This window comes from Lates calcarifer, linkage group LG7_1 (genome assembly GCF_001640805.2).
Source record: "Lates calcarifer isolate ASB-BC8 linkage group LG7_1, TLL_Latcal_v3, whole genome shotgun sequence".
Lineage (NCBI taxonomy): Eukaryota > Metazoa > Chordata > Actinopteri > Centropomidae > Lates > Lates calcarifer.
In genome coordinates, this window is record NC_066839.1 from 10,314,513 (window position 1) to 10,329,701 (window position 15,189).

The following is a 15,189-nucleotide window of genomic DNA, read 5'->3' on the forward strand; positions in this document are numbered from 1 at the left end:
TAAGGTTTCCCTGAGGCAAACGACATTAAACTCTCTTGAATCGCTCTTAAATTTCCACCCACTCAGTTATATAAAGAAATTGCCTTGGAATACAAGTCCCTCTGGTAAGCTGTAGTTTTTACAGATTTGAAAATTAGATATAGCATCGTCTGTATGGTGCCTTTTGTTCTCATTGCTTCCACTGCTTGTTCCTCCTGTTCCACCGAGCCTAGTTTCTGAATGGCAGCATAGAGTGAACCCACCTACCCATTTGCCCGCCTGCTTGCTCTCTTGCAATTAGCAGCATTCGTTTTCTCTCTCCCTCTAATGCTGCTTGAATGCTGTTATTACTAAACATCATTTGCATAAGCTGCTTTTCCACATGTAACGCTCATTTCTGTCCCTGTCTTACACTCACAGTTTTGGTCTGGGTCCCATTTTGAATGCTCGAGTCTTGTTTTTTTGTTTTTATTTCATTTTGTTCCTGACAAAATGGACATTGAGGCCGGGAATGTGGCTGTTCCACCTCTTGTAATGCCTTGGTACCAGTCATTAGCAGGTTATGACTGTGTCTTTGGAGACTGCGCTGGGGTGCAAAGAAAGCTGTGAACCCATATTGTGTGTGCCACATGCATTTCTGCATTTGGCTGTCCTATTCAATTTTCTGTAACAAGGGGACTCAGGTTTTGCTCTGAGCTTGAATAAATGAAACGTTTAGGGTGCCAGAGAGAGAGAGAGAGAGTGCGAGAAAGGGAGAGGAGTTGTGGCGCGACACATTTAGCTGCCTTTTTCCTGTCATCTGCAAGGCTTTCATCTCCTCCCCATCTCAGGAAGGAGAGCGCGGAGGATGTGGAATGCCTATTGACTTCTTCTTGCGAGTAATTTGGCAAATAGCGGGGAATGAGCATAAAGAGACCTTATCTCTGGCAACAGCTCTGGCAACAACACCAAAATAAATGGGTATCTCTTTTTCATCCAGAATTAAAGATACACAAGAGGTTAAGGCTGTTTTTTTGTTTCTAGGCTTGGTGTGATCCATCCTCCATGAGTCAGATGTTTAAGAAATATATTCAGATTTATGAAAAACATTTGAATAACAAGACCAAGGCAATCTAAGACTGCAGAAGTACTGTTTAGTCACTTGATGGGTATCTGTGTTTTAAAGAAAAAATAAACCAGTTTCAACTTGTTGTCAAGAAGGGGAGGTCAAAGCCTTTCTACTGTACATACTGCAGTACTGTTTTTAGACTTAAATCAGAGGAAAGTTTTTCCAGATCATCTATAATTCTCCTCTTTCCAGTATTATCTTGAGATGTGTGCGGCATGATACTCAAGACTGACGATGTGCCGAGCGCTCACTTTCCAGAAACATCTTTCTGTCGTTAGGCTCCCAGTTGGAGCACAATAGCGACTGATACATTAGTTATGAATGTAAGGACTCTGAGAGCAAGAGAGAGAGAGAAAGCATGGAGGGCGGTGGAGAGGTGGGCGGGGACCGAGACGAGAAAGCTGAGGAGAAGTGATGTAAAGCGCAGAGTCTCCATCTTCACGTTATTCTCTCTGTGCGGCGTTACTCTGTCACCATGACCCTCTGCATTAAAACAATCTACATGGAAGTTTAGTGAGAGTTTACTAGGGCAGCTCGGGATAATTTTTGTCAGCAGGACAGGATTTACTAGAATAAAAGGCTTGTATGCTGCTTGTGCTACAGTCACCATGGAGATTTTGTTTGGGCTCATGACAGAGTCGGTGTGATCGTCTCGCTGCAGATCTGTCATTCAGTCTGTCAGCAGGGTTCCAAACACAATAGTCCCTTCTCAGAAAATATGGCTGACATCTGAAAAATTCCTCCCAGTAACAACAGTAACAAAGATCGTAATTATAAGATAAGCACACACTGTCGACGTTCATTCAGTAATAGAGCCCTGCCTCCGTTGCTCGTACACACATGTAGCTCTGGAAAGTATATTCAAGTTGAGTCAGGATTCGTGATTGCATCTGTTTGTGTTCCACCAAGCAAGGGAGCACAATGAGCTGCATCTGAATATTTATAACACGCCTCTGATGTTAATTGAAAGCAGCCACACATTGTCAAGGACATCTCTCTGTTTCCAATTGATGCCTTGTGTTCCCTTGCGCGAGGGGATGGGTGAATGACATTGGAGTGATCAAAAATAGCACACTGGCTTTGCATCTGGACATAGTTGTCACATCGTGATCCACAGACGCTGAAGTGCTTTCTTGTACAGACAGCTAGCATTGGACCAAAGTGCATGGATATAAAATGTATACACAAAGAGAATAGTGAATGGAGGCGCACCTCAAATCCATCAGGATCTGCCACAACAGAGTACTGTAGTGCTAAAATGATTGGTTGAAAGATTGGTTGTTTTAGTCATTTTAAATGCAAAAATCCCAACATTCTCTGTTTTTAGCTTCTAAAATATGAGGTTATTTAAATCACTGCAAATTAAACAACTGTTGGTTTTGGACAGTTGGTTGGACAAAACAAGCAATTTGAAGACACCATCTTGAGGTCTGAGTATCTGTGATGTAACATTTTACACAATTTAATCCAAAGAAGGAGGATAGTGTGCGCAGCCAACCCCTGTTGGGAACAGTAGCACACAGAGAAAAAGGAGAGGCAACGCTCACACTGAATTTTCAAAGCTCCCAACAAATTTGGAAGGATGTTTACCTTGACAAAGACCTTGTAGGACAAAATATTGCATCATTACATTTTTGGGAGCTTGCAAAATTGAGTGCGCAGGGTACACTCCTTTTTATTTTATAGACTAAATTATAATTGATTAATGCAGACGTACTTGTCATTAATGGAAATAATTGATAAGCGTAGGTCTTCAACAGAAGTTTAACATCAGTGGGAACATATACCTGCATCTAAGTGAAACTGAAAAATGGATCTTGTAGTTGTAATAATGAGCAACCAAAATGCGAGAGAGGAATATGTAACCATTTTTTTAAAAAATGTAGGACTCCTTCAGCAGCAGTGCTCTCTTCAACCTCACATAATGGTCTTACATTCAGTTGACCTACTGATTATAAGATCTTGTCATCCATCAGTTCCTGCCACTGCTGATATTCGATGCACAGACTTTGTCATGGGGTTTAGTAGTGAATTGACATCCCTTGGTAGTAAAAAGCAAAAAGGATTTTCTCCCAGCAGTGTTCCCTGTCAGTGTCGAGGAGACTGATCTCCCAACTCAAACTGGGGCATGATGAATAAGTAAAAGCAGCCTGGATGGGCTTTTAAAGGCTCCCCGGCTCACCCAGGGCCCTCTGTGTCACCTCAAGAGAGTCCTGCTACTGCCGCCATGAAGCTAACAAGCCACCACCACTCCACAGTATATAAGCAATGAGAGAAATGGAGGATAATGGGAAACTATGGAGAGAGATAAAGGCAGAGAGGGGAGAGAGAACTGCAGTTCTTCCGCAGTTGCTGGGTGCATATGAAGAATGAATGTGGAGTAGTTCAGTAGATTTAGAAATAGAAATAACGGTGCTGACACCATTTGCAATGTGTATGCAAGCAGTGGTCTCAAATCCCATAGATCACTATGCATTTGATCGAAAGATTGTTCTAACAATATCCTCTGTCTAATTGACAGTATGAAAAACATCCTGTTCATTACTGTCCAAATGAACATGTGGAGGTAGTGTTGAAATGTAGGAAGACATTAAACTACCCAATAGGACATAAAGTTGGACGAAAATGCTCCACCTAAACCTGTTACAACATAATATAACTCTGGAGGAGGTTATTCTGTATCATGAGTGCTGTGCCATTTTCCTACTAATACTAATGTACAGAATATTATCATACTCTGAGAACTTCTTCTACCAAAAAAAGAGATTGATGAACCATGAACAAAAGGAGAAAGAGAAAAGATGTTTCAATAGAGGTAAAGTAAGTGTGTGTGTGTTTTATATTAAGATCAAAGACTTGATGCATGATTTTACTCTTAAAGATACTGCAATTCCTCTAATTAGACCAGTTGATATTCCAGTGGTTTGCGAATGGCAGACGGATTAAAAGTTTTTCCATTAACTACCTGAACTTTTATTTTAACACTCGCATAGAGCAATTAGGAAACTCTTGACTCCCCTATCCTCCCCTTCCTCTTTTTAAAGTAACTCTTCCCATTCATCCTCCAGGGGAAACAGCGCATGTGATTAAATTTCTGCCCTGCCAATTAATTCATGGCTTCATAAATATACAAATGTGCTATCAAACTGGAACTAGATCATCCGGGAAAGTCGGGGGAGCTCTCAGTCTACTCACTGTTGTATACTGCTCTATAAATTATCCAGCTGATGGCATGCTGCACTCCTCTAAACAATGCCACACATTATCATGTCTCAGTTAATCATCAAAATACACACTTCCTATTATTAAATGTATGACTTCAAAGGAATAGCAGGCTGCTGACTTTACTTGCAGAGATAAGCACTGACTTAAATGGTTCATAAAATGTATTTGGAAAGTTGAGGGTAAAAGAGAAATTAAATTTAGTTCATACTGTCAAGATTAGCCCCAGTCTTCTGGGTTTTTCTTGTTTAGTTCCAAATGTGTCCTAAATCTAATTGTGACTCCATCTGTGGATGAGCATAATCTGCACTCACAACTCTGCAGCATGCGTTCCATATTACCCCAGTGCTGACTTTTCTATACTGGCCTACTGTCAAATTTAAAATTGAATTCAAAATACTTACACAGTTTGTTTCCACCATACATCAGTGAGTTGTTGATTCCATATTGGTCCACTAGTCTACTCAGGTGATCAGAACAAGGGCACCTGCTTGTGTTCTAAGCTCAAGACTCATGGTGACCAAGCTGTTTCTGTCATTTGGTTTGTTTCATGACAGTAATTTGTGAAAACTGATTACATGCAAATTGCAAACATGTTTGCGAGTCCTAAAGGGCTCTTATAAGCTCATGCATAGACTGTAAATGTGCTGTTTGTTTTGAGGAGGAAATGCTTTGCAAATTGCAGCTTGCATGCTGCAGATTTTGGTGAAATGAGCCTGTGGATCCCAAGTTATAGAACAGTCCATCACTGGAAGTCACTCATCTCAAATTATTCTCATAAGCGTTTTACTATTTACTTTTTAAGAACAAATTGAGGTAAGAAAGCATTCCTTACCTTGAATTCTTCTAATTCTAAATATTTATTGAACAGTTTCAAATTCTGGCTTATAAAGACTTAGATAAATATGCAGACTCATCGCTTAAGTACTCACTGTTCTGTCTGAAGTGACTTGAACACAGGACACCGACATTCAAATTGAGTTTCTTTAAACTATGACCACAGTCTCTCCCATGTGTTGCCTTACCTTAACCAAATACAAGGCAGAGCCAGAAAAGGCCCATAAGAATAGCTTTGGGGAGGCAATGACAAACTGTGTTGTACTAATAGTAGCACAAAATGCTTATATGTTAGAAAGGCAATGACAAATTGACCTATTTTGTGTTTGTGCACTATAAGTATGATGATTGGTGGATTCATGATAAGTACTTGTGATACTTTCAATATTTTGGTATTGTTGTCAAGACTAACTGGAATTTGTCGTTTTTCCTTCTGTCACAAATCTCACCCTTTATAAGTTAAAAGTTAAAACTAACGTAATCAATAATTTTTCAGATGTAATCATCTCAGGTACTCGCTCCTTTATATTCACATCTACTACCTTGTCCGTCTCCAGTGCAACAACCGCAAAACTAATAACATACTTGAACGGCGTTGACTCCTTAATCGGCTTAAACAGGTGTTCCTCCAGTATATCTGACTCAGGTTATGTAATAATGGGCCTTCCAGTATGCAGTGTGAAGCTGCGGAACATTGAGGTGACATTAAATCAGATTTTGTCCCATTAGGCGTCTCTCTGGTGGCCAGAGAGTTTTGATGAGCTGTTTGGAGTTCTGCCAGACAGCGCAATCCTGAGAGAGGAGAGCGAGAAGAGAGAATGTCATTTTACTTCATCACAAACTCCACTGTGAGAAACAGTCTAGCATGTCTTCAATGCCTCTTGCATTATTCATGTAGAGTGTTCAACAGCACTTCTCCCCACCCCTCTCTCTCTCCTTCTCCCTCTTTATCTAAAAACCAATCTGTTTTCCACCAATCTGTTAGAACAAATATGTTAAACACTGTGGAAAGACCACATTAAATGCAGTTATCCTGTCAGGTAAGGTGCCTTTATGATAAACACTTGGAACACACACTCAAATAAATTTCTAAGCTGGTGTGTGTGTCTCTATCTGTACTGTATACACTGAAAGAGAAAGAAGGGGACAGAGACTGTATTCAACGGGAGTGAATGAACAAAATGTGACTAGGGCCAATGAAATTCACATGTTTCTGACTCTAAACTCAATTAGGAGAGTGAAAAGGATGACTCAGCTGAATTGTTCGTTATAAATATGCAGTAAAATACGGCAAGTATCTACAAACATTACAGGCAGACGTCCCTACGGTATAAGACATACGGTATGTTATGTTGTGATGCAGTTCAGTTCAGTTTTATTAGTCATGTAGTTTAACACAGGGTCAACAACACAATGAAATGTGTTGGATGAGAAAAACACATCCAATAAGCAATAAAAGCTTAAATCATATTAAATATAGAATATCAGATAAAGAATTAAATAAAGTTGGGATGAAATATGAATAAAATATAGGAGTAAACATGTATACATTCATTATCAGTCATTTAAACAACATTTTTCATCACATTTTTTTCAACATCAGTAAGACTAAAAACACTTTTGTCAACTTAAGGCATTGACTGTATTACAATACCTAAATATAAGCCTTACCAAGCTGCACATGAATATGTCATTATTAATGTACTTAATGTTTCCCATGCATGAGCATCCTCCACCACTGTCCACCTTTTAAAGATTGAGGAACGATTGGTTTAGGGCTGAGCGCCACAGATTTGTTGGTTGTGGTATTTTAATGGGATTTGTTGACTGTATCCATTAAATTCCCACATCCAAAACTGTATTATGGTCTTTGATAGTGGTCAGTGAGCTGATTACTGTATATTTTTTAGCCACAGTTGGCACTTCATTTATCTTTTGACATGTGATTACTGGTAGAGAGATGATGTCAGAAAGACAAATGTCAGGGTCAGATGGAGACACTTTAACTACTTCTAAATGACATGGCATCTATTTTCTTTGAAATTTCCACACTGTCTCCTGCTGTCCAATATATATGGAATCTATAGGGTTATACTACCTCAATCACACTGGTTTTATACTGTCCACATTCTTACAAATTTGGTTGAATGTCTCCTTTTTCTTGACTGACGGTAATTGTGGACATAAAGGTCAGAGACTTTGACCTGTGCGCACACGTACGCTACTGCACACGTGTCTTTATCCATCACCCAGAACATCCCATGTGTATGAGGTAATTGGTTCCATGGTGAGTTATACCTAATTGGTGTGTAGCTGTCAATAGCACAGGTATTTCGAGGCAGTAGCCCGCAGCCCACATTAAAGTCAAAGAGGCACCGAGAGTAAAATACAGCTGGAAACCCTCGCTGGCTCAGACTTAGAGAAAAAGCAGAGCTCAGAGCAGTGTTGTTTATCTGTTAATTTGTTTTTCAGTGTCCCCTTCACTGGTGTTTTCCATTTCTCTCAGAGCCCACTGGGCAGCTGTGTGACCAAATTAGCTTGGTAGGGTAGAAATTCTCACACAGAAGGTTACACAAGCAAACAAACAAGCAAGCTGAAGGGATTGTGTAAAGCCTACGATTACAGTTGAGGCACTATTGTTGAGATTTCTATCCTCTCAAATTGAGGACCGCTGCAGTGGACTTGAGATAAGCCTCCAACCAGCGCTGCCATGCTAATTTAACATTGTACAGCGATTGGGGGCTGTAGTCTACCTACTTGTAGTGGAATCTCATTATTTAAATGAGAACGAACACATGACCTAGTGTTTGGGCTTGTGCTCTGATGTTGTTCTGTTGTCATGTTTTGCTGCTGTTTGATGGGAACTTGTCCATTAGTTTCTATCTGAGCACAAACCATGAGATTCAGCCCACAGCTGCTCTAATTGAGTTTTGCCTTTTACTCCATGCTACTACTGTTTATGTTAGAGGCTGTGTATTTCTAAATGCCTTTTGCATAGTTCTGTTTTCATCCTCTATAATGCAACTACCACTTTAAAAGTGGACAGCACAAAACACAATTTTTTAGCATTAAGTTCATTTCAAATGTTCGTCGTCACTGAGAGTGTAGTTTGTTCACTTTTTGTTGTTTGTTGTTCACAATAGCTCAGCAGGTGACTATTTGCAACTGAGTTATCAGATCATGATCATTTCTGTGGGTTCTTTTTGTCTCTTAATAAACTTTTTACAAGGCTGAGCTTACAACCATGCTTTTGGTCACCAGTGACAGTAGCTCCTCTGCTAAAAGTAAGGTTGTACATTTGGTTGTTCATTTTGACAATTTGGTGTTAAAGACTTGGTTGTACATGTATTAAATAAAGCTGCATCAGAGGAACCTGCTTTTGTTTACACTGTGAACACTGTGTACACTGAAATGAAATGACTGTTTCTCAGGAGAATAGTTTTATAGGCTTGTCAATCTGAAACAGTAATTAAAGGTAAATTATAGTATACAACAATCTAATATAAAAGATTCATGACAGTGACAAGTACAGAGTAACATCGCTGTGTAGCAGCTGCTCCCACTCTAAATTATGCCAATGTTTAAGCCTCACTCAAATCTTTTTTATAATCTTTTACTGTTCCCCCTGCGATCGTTACATTACAGCCTCTTTCTCCTCTCTCCTACAGCGATGGATGGGCGGACCGTTACGAGGTTGTGGAGGGTTACGAGCACGAAGCAGAGGGAGGAATCACTATGAAGCTGCAGTCAGAGGTGGTCAAGTCCTTTGATGACTACTACCTGAAGCTGCGCCTGGACACCAACACCAGGAACCCCTGGTTTCCCGAGTTCTGGCAGTACCGTTTCCAGTGCCGCCTGCCGGGGCATCCGCAGGAAAACAAGAACTACAAGAAGGTCTGCTCCGGTGGGTGACAACAGTTGAATTCATATTTTTGTTATTTGCAAATAAAAGGTATTTTTTTAAAACAATGAGTAGGCTGTCAGTGAGAGTAGAGGGTTAAATTTGACCATAGTACAAAACTGAATAATAACAAAAGCTGTGTATTTTTTTTCTCTGTTCTCTTCTCCGAATATTTTCCCCCTTTGCTCTCAAAAAGGTGATCACGGTAAATTGAGTTCTTGACTTGCATTTAAATCACAAATCAAAATTACTCACAACAAATTCAATTTAAAAAAATTTAAACAGAATCAAGTGAACACTGCAATCAAAATGACATTAAAATGAATTACTCAGCATGCTTTTAATCAAATGATAAATAAATTCAATCAGTGGTTTGTGGTGAGTGTTGCTATCTCAGAGCAGTATTGACATAGTTGCTTTTCTACTTTCTTTGTATCACACTTGCACATACTTCCTTTATTCCAAAGACCTTCAAGGTGGTAAGTGCATTTTTCCAGCCACTACTCTGTTGATGACTTTTAACAGAACTGCACCTGCACTCTGTAAGCATTTGACTTCTCCATAACAGGAAGGGTTTGACTGATGCTTTGCTAAACACAACACATCTCTGTAATGTATTAAACTGTGATTTAGTCAAATGGGGAGACGTCTTCATCCTGGCAATCTCCTGGCTCTCAGTCGGAGTGAGGATTGCATCAGTCAAACTCTGATGTGGCGCACTGGGCTTGTCTTTACTGTATGAGGAATAAAAAGAAAACAGCCTTACACTTGTGCTAAAACTGCACAAAGGAATGGCTCACCAAGCACACACCGTTCACTCAAACATCTGGAACACCTGTTAATCTCTGTTGAGATAGATAACACCTTTGTTTTTTACTGTGTATGCATGTTAATGTTATAGATGAAAAATATTTTAAATGCACTGTCAGAGGCAAAGAGAAATGTAAATTAATTCTTTAACATTGGAAGAAATATCTTCATGCAAGGATGCAAAAAAAGTCTACTTTTATTTAAAGGTTTGACTGTGGGACAGTGCCTTTAGATGGCTGATGGTGAAGTACAACCTGGCGTCCACAGTCCTACCAGAGTTTCCCAGGCAACGATTGTTCTCCACATGTTTCCTGTTGAGCTGTGGACATCCTGTTGTAATTTCCTTGTATGCTAATATATTTGCTGCAAAAGTTGGCTCTGTTTTGCAATAGACTCTCCATGCCTGGTTCAGATTTCATGATACATTGTGGATTTTGCAGCACAATATTTCTGACGGCTTTATTCCCACAGTGTAATTGCTCTTTGAATGCAACACAAAACACAGATCTGATGCTGTCTTCTCTTCCTCTCTAACAGGAAATGAAAGTCTGCATGAAAACTATGTTCAGGATAGTAAGATGGGCTTTGTCATCAATGCCATCTATGCCATGGCTCACGGTCTCCATGATATGCACAAGGAGTTGTGCCCCGGGCAGACAGGGCTCTGTGAGGCCATGGACCCCATCGATGGCAGCAAGCTGCTGGACTACCTCTTAAAGACGTCCTTCAGAGGAGTCTCAGGGGAAGAGATTTATTTTGATGAAAACGGGGACACCCCAGGAAGGTAAGAAGATGAGGAGGGTGGTAAGAATGTAGGAAATCGCAGGACAGTGGAAAGAGAGAGTTCATATCATCAGCTTGGTTTTAATCTATGAATTTCTCTCTTCTCACACTCTCCTACTCATTAGCACATGTGCACATGCACACTCGTGTGCACCAATCTTGAGCACCAAAGGATGTAATTAGTTTGGACTGGAACAGATTCAGTGGATTGTCCGCCATGGCAGCCACTTTCATCTCTCTTCAGTCCAACAGACAGCATTTGACAGTCAGAAAACACAGCCGTGTCATTCCTCTGTCAGCTAGAGGTCAGGTAGAGCGCATCCCTGTTCCATACAAAAATGAGGCCACAGTGTACAGTGGCATGGGCTCTTGATATCACACTAACAGGGTTGTAAGCCTTTTAAGTGACTTTGGATGAGAAAAAAGGTTTGCTAAGCTGTGGAATCGTTATCATTAAATTACCTGTCACTCTCACCTTCTCCCCTCCCTTTACATCACCCTCTCCCTCACTCCTCTGTGCTCTTTAACTTACCTTGTTCTACTTCATCCCACATCTTATCTTATTTTTTTTCCTTTCTCACTTAATACACTAATTCCCTGTCATTATGGTCCTCCATCTCTCTCCCTCTGTCTGTCCAGGTACGACATCATGAATCTACAGAGTGTGGGTGATGGTCGCTATGACTATCTAAATGTGGGCTCCTGGCATGAGGGCATCTTGAGCATCGACGACAGCAAGCTGTGGATGAACAGCAGCGACATGGTGCGCTCAGTCTGCAGTGAGCCCTGCTCCAAAGGACAGATAAAGGTAGGAAATCAAATCCTCCGTAGAGCAAATTCCTCAGTATTAAATTGACTCTGCCAGTGTTAATTTCGTCTGGATAAACCTCAAGTCTGAAAAATCAATAGTCATTAAGAGTGGAGAATTTGCTGCGCGACTGCGTTTATTCAACACTGTGCCTGTGTTTATGTAAGTAAATACCAGTAGAGCTAATTTAAAGCTGATTCTGTTGGTTACGTTTTATTCTAACAAGTAGATGAATTCGACCAAGCGAACACAGACAAAACTTTTGACAAAATACTTGGTACTCTTTGTTAATTCCAAGAATTCCAACTGAAGAGGAATACTTTTGCCCTTGCTGAAGAATGTCCTCTACGCTAATGTTGATGTAAGGCTGTACTTACCACAGCAGTGCCTTGAGCTAAATACTAATGTCAACATGCTACCATTTATTTAAGCTTCATTTAACCCGGTAGTCTTGTGGAGATTGCTCACATGCTAAATTAGCAGGTAATGTCTACCATGGTCCTCTTAGTTTAAAGTGCTAGCATGCTACAGTTAGTTTGGACGAAACCCGAAGCACAGCCATGACTGATGGGAATGTCATCAGTTTTGGTAGAATTTGGTCAGAAACTTAAAACCTGATCATGACGTTTAATGTAAAGGAATAACCAAAGTTATTACAATTCATCCAGAGGGAGACATTAATGTGTGTACCAGATTTCATGACAATACATCCAATTGTTATTGAAATATTTCACACACACAAAAAAATGGTGGCCCCCTCCTTGTGGGGCTAGAGGAAAAAGTCAAGGAATCTGCAATTATCTGGGAACCATCATGTCTGTATGTATTTTCTTGTCCATTTACCTGCTGAAACCAACAAACAGCAGGGAGTTAGTAAAGTCTTCTTCCAGGATAAATGGATATTTGAACTAGATTTAATGACAATCCATTAGTTGTCAAGACACTGAAAACCAAAATTGTTATTCTCATAGTTGTGCTAAAGAGAAAAAGTCAAGAGGAAATCCTCAATGTCATCAGGATACAGTCTGTCATACCAATCTGTCCGTAGTTGTTGAGATATTTCAGTTTGCTCTGAAGTGGTGGACCAACTGACCCACCAACACTGCCGTGGATTCGTGCTGCTAGAGTAGCTAAAAATAAGCACAGAGATTTCAATCAGTTAGGACAGATGGTATTTCCCCTGTGTTCTTAAATAACTGTCTTTACTGGTAACTATGTCACCACTTGGATGTTTTTTGCAGTTCTTGTAATAAATCTTGACACTTTGCATTTGTTCTCTTTGGTAATTGTCCAAGACATCCTCAGCTGGCAAGTAAACTTTCAGGATGTTACTCTGGGATGTCCTACATTTTGGAGCCCTGCTTCATCAATTAGATATTATGCAAAAGTGCGCCATGAAGGAGAAAAGAATTCACAGACACGTGCGCTCAGTCTCATTACACATGATTGAAAAAGGTTCTGAGTAAAACAAAAGCTAAATCCTTTCAAGTCAAATCATTCTACGTTATATCACATACAAAGTTTAAGTTTGCACAGGGTGTACAAATGAATCCCTGTGCCATTCACCCTACTTGGCTGAGACCAGTTCATGATAGCAAATAATAAAAGCTGGTATTGAGCCCAGTTTGTGGAAATGCCCTGATTTGCTTCATTTTGGTTTCAGTCTAGCTATACACTGAGTCGCCCTGAGGGAGGGTGCATCCTCTCTCCTGGCTGCTCACGCTTCCCCCTCTATCTGCTTTGTTTCCTGCCCCACTTATCACCCTGCTTTACATATCACAGTGCTGGTAACAGTTTCTCTGGCCTTGTTTTATAAACAGTATGTCTGGGGCTCAAGAAAAGAAAAAAAAAAACAGCACCAACATGTCACCGTCTTTAATATCCCCTTGATGCTGATTACTTACTTAGGTTGCTTTGGGTGTGATGTGCCTCTTGTCATGGTTTGATCAGCGTTGTGACTGGTTACTAAGATGTCCGTGACCCCTAGTTGCTGATGTCTGGCCTCTCTGCGTGCAGGTGATTAGAAAGGGCGAGGTGAGCTGCTGCTGGATCTGCACCACATGCAAGGACAACGAGTACGTCCAGGATGAGTTTACCTGCAAGGCATGTGAGCTGGGATGGTGGCCCGATGATGACCTGGCAGGTAAGAGAGAGAAAACCAGCCTACTTATGCTTTCATGAACAATGTTCATACATCCTTTTTCTATCCCTTAACCAGCCCCACACTTACTGTTTTACCCATTTCATGTCATATTTGCTGCTAGCTAACCTACCCTGTGGCCGCTCTCTTGTCAGGACATTTATATCTTATAATACCAGTCTCATGGAAACAGCGAGAATACTTTCTCTCTGAGTGTTTGGTGCTCTCAAAAATCACCCCCCCACCCCCCGTTGCATTCCCCATCAGCCTCTTCATACTTCACACCCTGACACCTCCTTTTGCTGATGCTTTTCATCATCCAGGTCCTCATGACCCTGCTCTCTTAGCTTTCTCAACCTCCACACTACTCTCCCAAAAGTGACACTGCTCACTTCCCTCCTCCCCACTCTTTGCCTTGTTGTGACCCAGTGGTTGTTTTGACAGCGATTTATAGAGTTGAGAGGAGCTCTCAGTTCCCAGGTGTAAAATCCTATTACTGCCATGAGAGGCTTGGGGATACATTTCAGCAGTCTGTCGAGGAAGAAATTCTCCCCCCACTCTCATTACATGTCCCTATCTGGAGAATACTAATAGAGTGAGTTGGTATCCTATTCATAGAATGTGGCTGTACTGTCCATATGTTCATGCACTCATTTAGGGCAGGATTTTTTAAACACCTTTATTTTTTCTCCATAATTTCATTTTGCTGCTTGAAGTCAAATATAAATTCACCAAGAGCGTACAACAGGAGACTGAGCTTTGTTTCTGAATTATTCAAAGGTCTTCTCAGAGCTTAAATATGACAGCATAGGTTTTCAGAGGAGTAAGGGATTTGAGGATTGTTTAAGAACGGGTACAGATAAGCGCGTTTCATCTTTGCCACACTCGTCCGTTTCCACGCGGCGACGCTGATGCCTTGGTAAACTGAGCTGGGCGGGTGGTCAAAAGAAAACAGGCAACAGTTTGCTGTAGTGTGCTTCAGACACTTCCCCCTAAAGTGTGCCTCAGTGTGCTTTTTCAGAAGTGCTTTTAAAATAATACTTCAGTGTAACAATTGGTTTACACCTCCCTATTCGTATTAGTACCTTTCACATTTTTGTGTTGGAAATACTCAAGCTTCCTGAGGCGTTAAGTATTTTAGAATTTCAGATTTCACATGATTTGACATATTGGTAGTTAGTGTGCAGTCCAGAAGTGGGTTTCTGCGTGCCTATCCTCGCCTGTGATGGCACTGACTGTAATGCTATTAGCAGCAGCATATAATTTATGGAGTGTTAAGCTGGGGAAGTCTAAGGATGTCAGTTTTCTCCCATTAAGCTCTACAAACTTCCTCTGCGTGTTTGGATGACAAGTATGCAACTGGTGCATCATGACAGAGTTGACACACATACCCACGTGTCTGCACATACACAGTTGGCGTAACATGAATATGAGGGAGAATTCTGACAGAACTGGAGCTTTGGGATGCGTATGATGACACATGCAAATTAGTTCCTGAGCAATTTTAGGCCATCCTGGAAGACTATGATCTCTGCTACAGACCTGACTTCCCTTGTGTCTCCAAATCTGTGTTGCTCTTGCTTTCCCACCTCCCTACCGCC

At 40.8% G+C, this 15,189-nt stretch overlaps 1 protein-coding gene across 1 annotated transcript in view; it reads left to right on the top strand.

The window, feature by feature from the left end:
- grm1a (glutamate receptor, metabotropic 1a) overlaps positions 1-15,189 on the top strand; it is a 31,695-nt gene that overhangs the window by 11,101 nt on the left and 5,405 nt on the right. Inside the window, 4 exon segments of the mRNA XM_018672628.2 lie at positions 8,815-9,050; positions 10,395-10,641; positions 11,280-11,448; positions 13,465-13,591. Of these exon segments, the coding sequence (XP_018528144.1) occupies positions 8,815-9,050; positions 10,395-10,641; positions 11,280-11,448; positions 13,465-13,591 (779 nt within the window).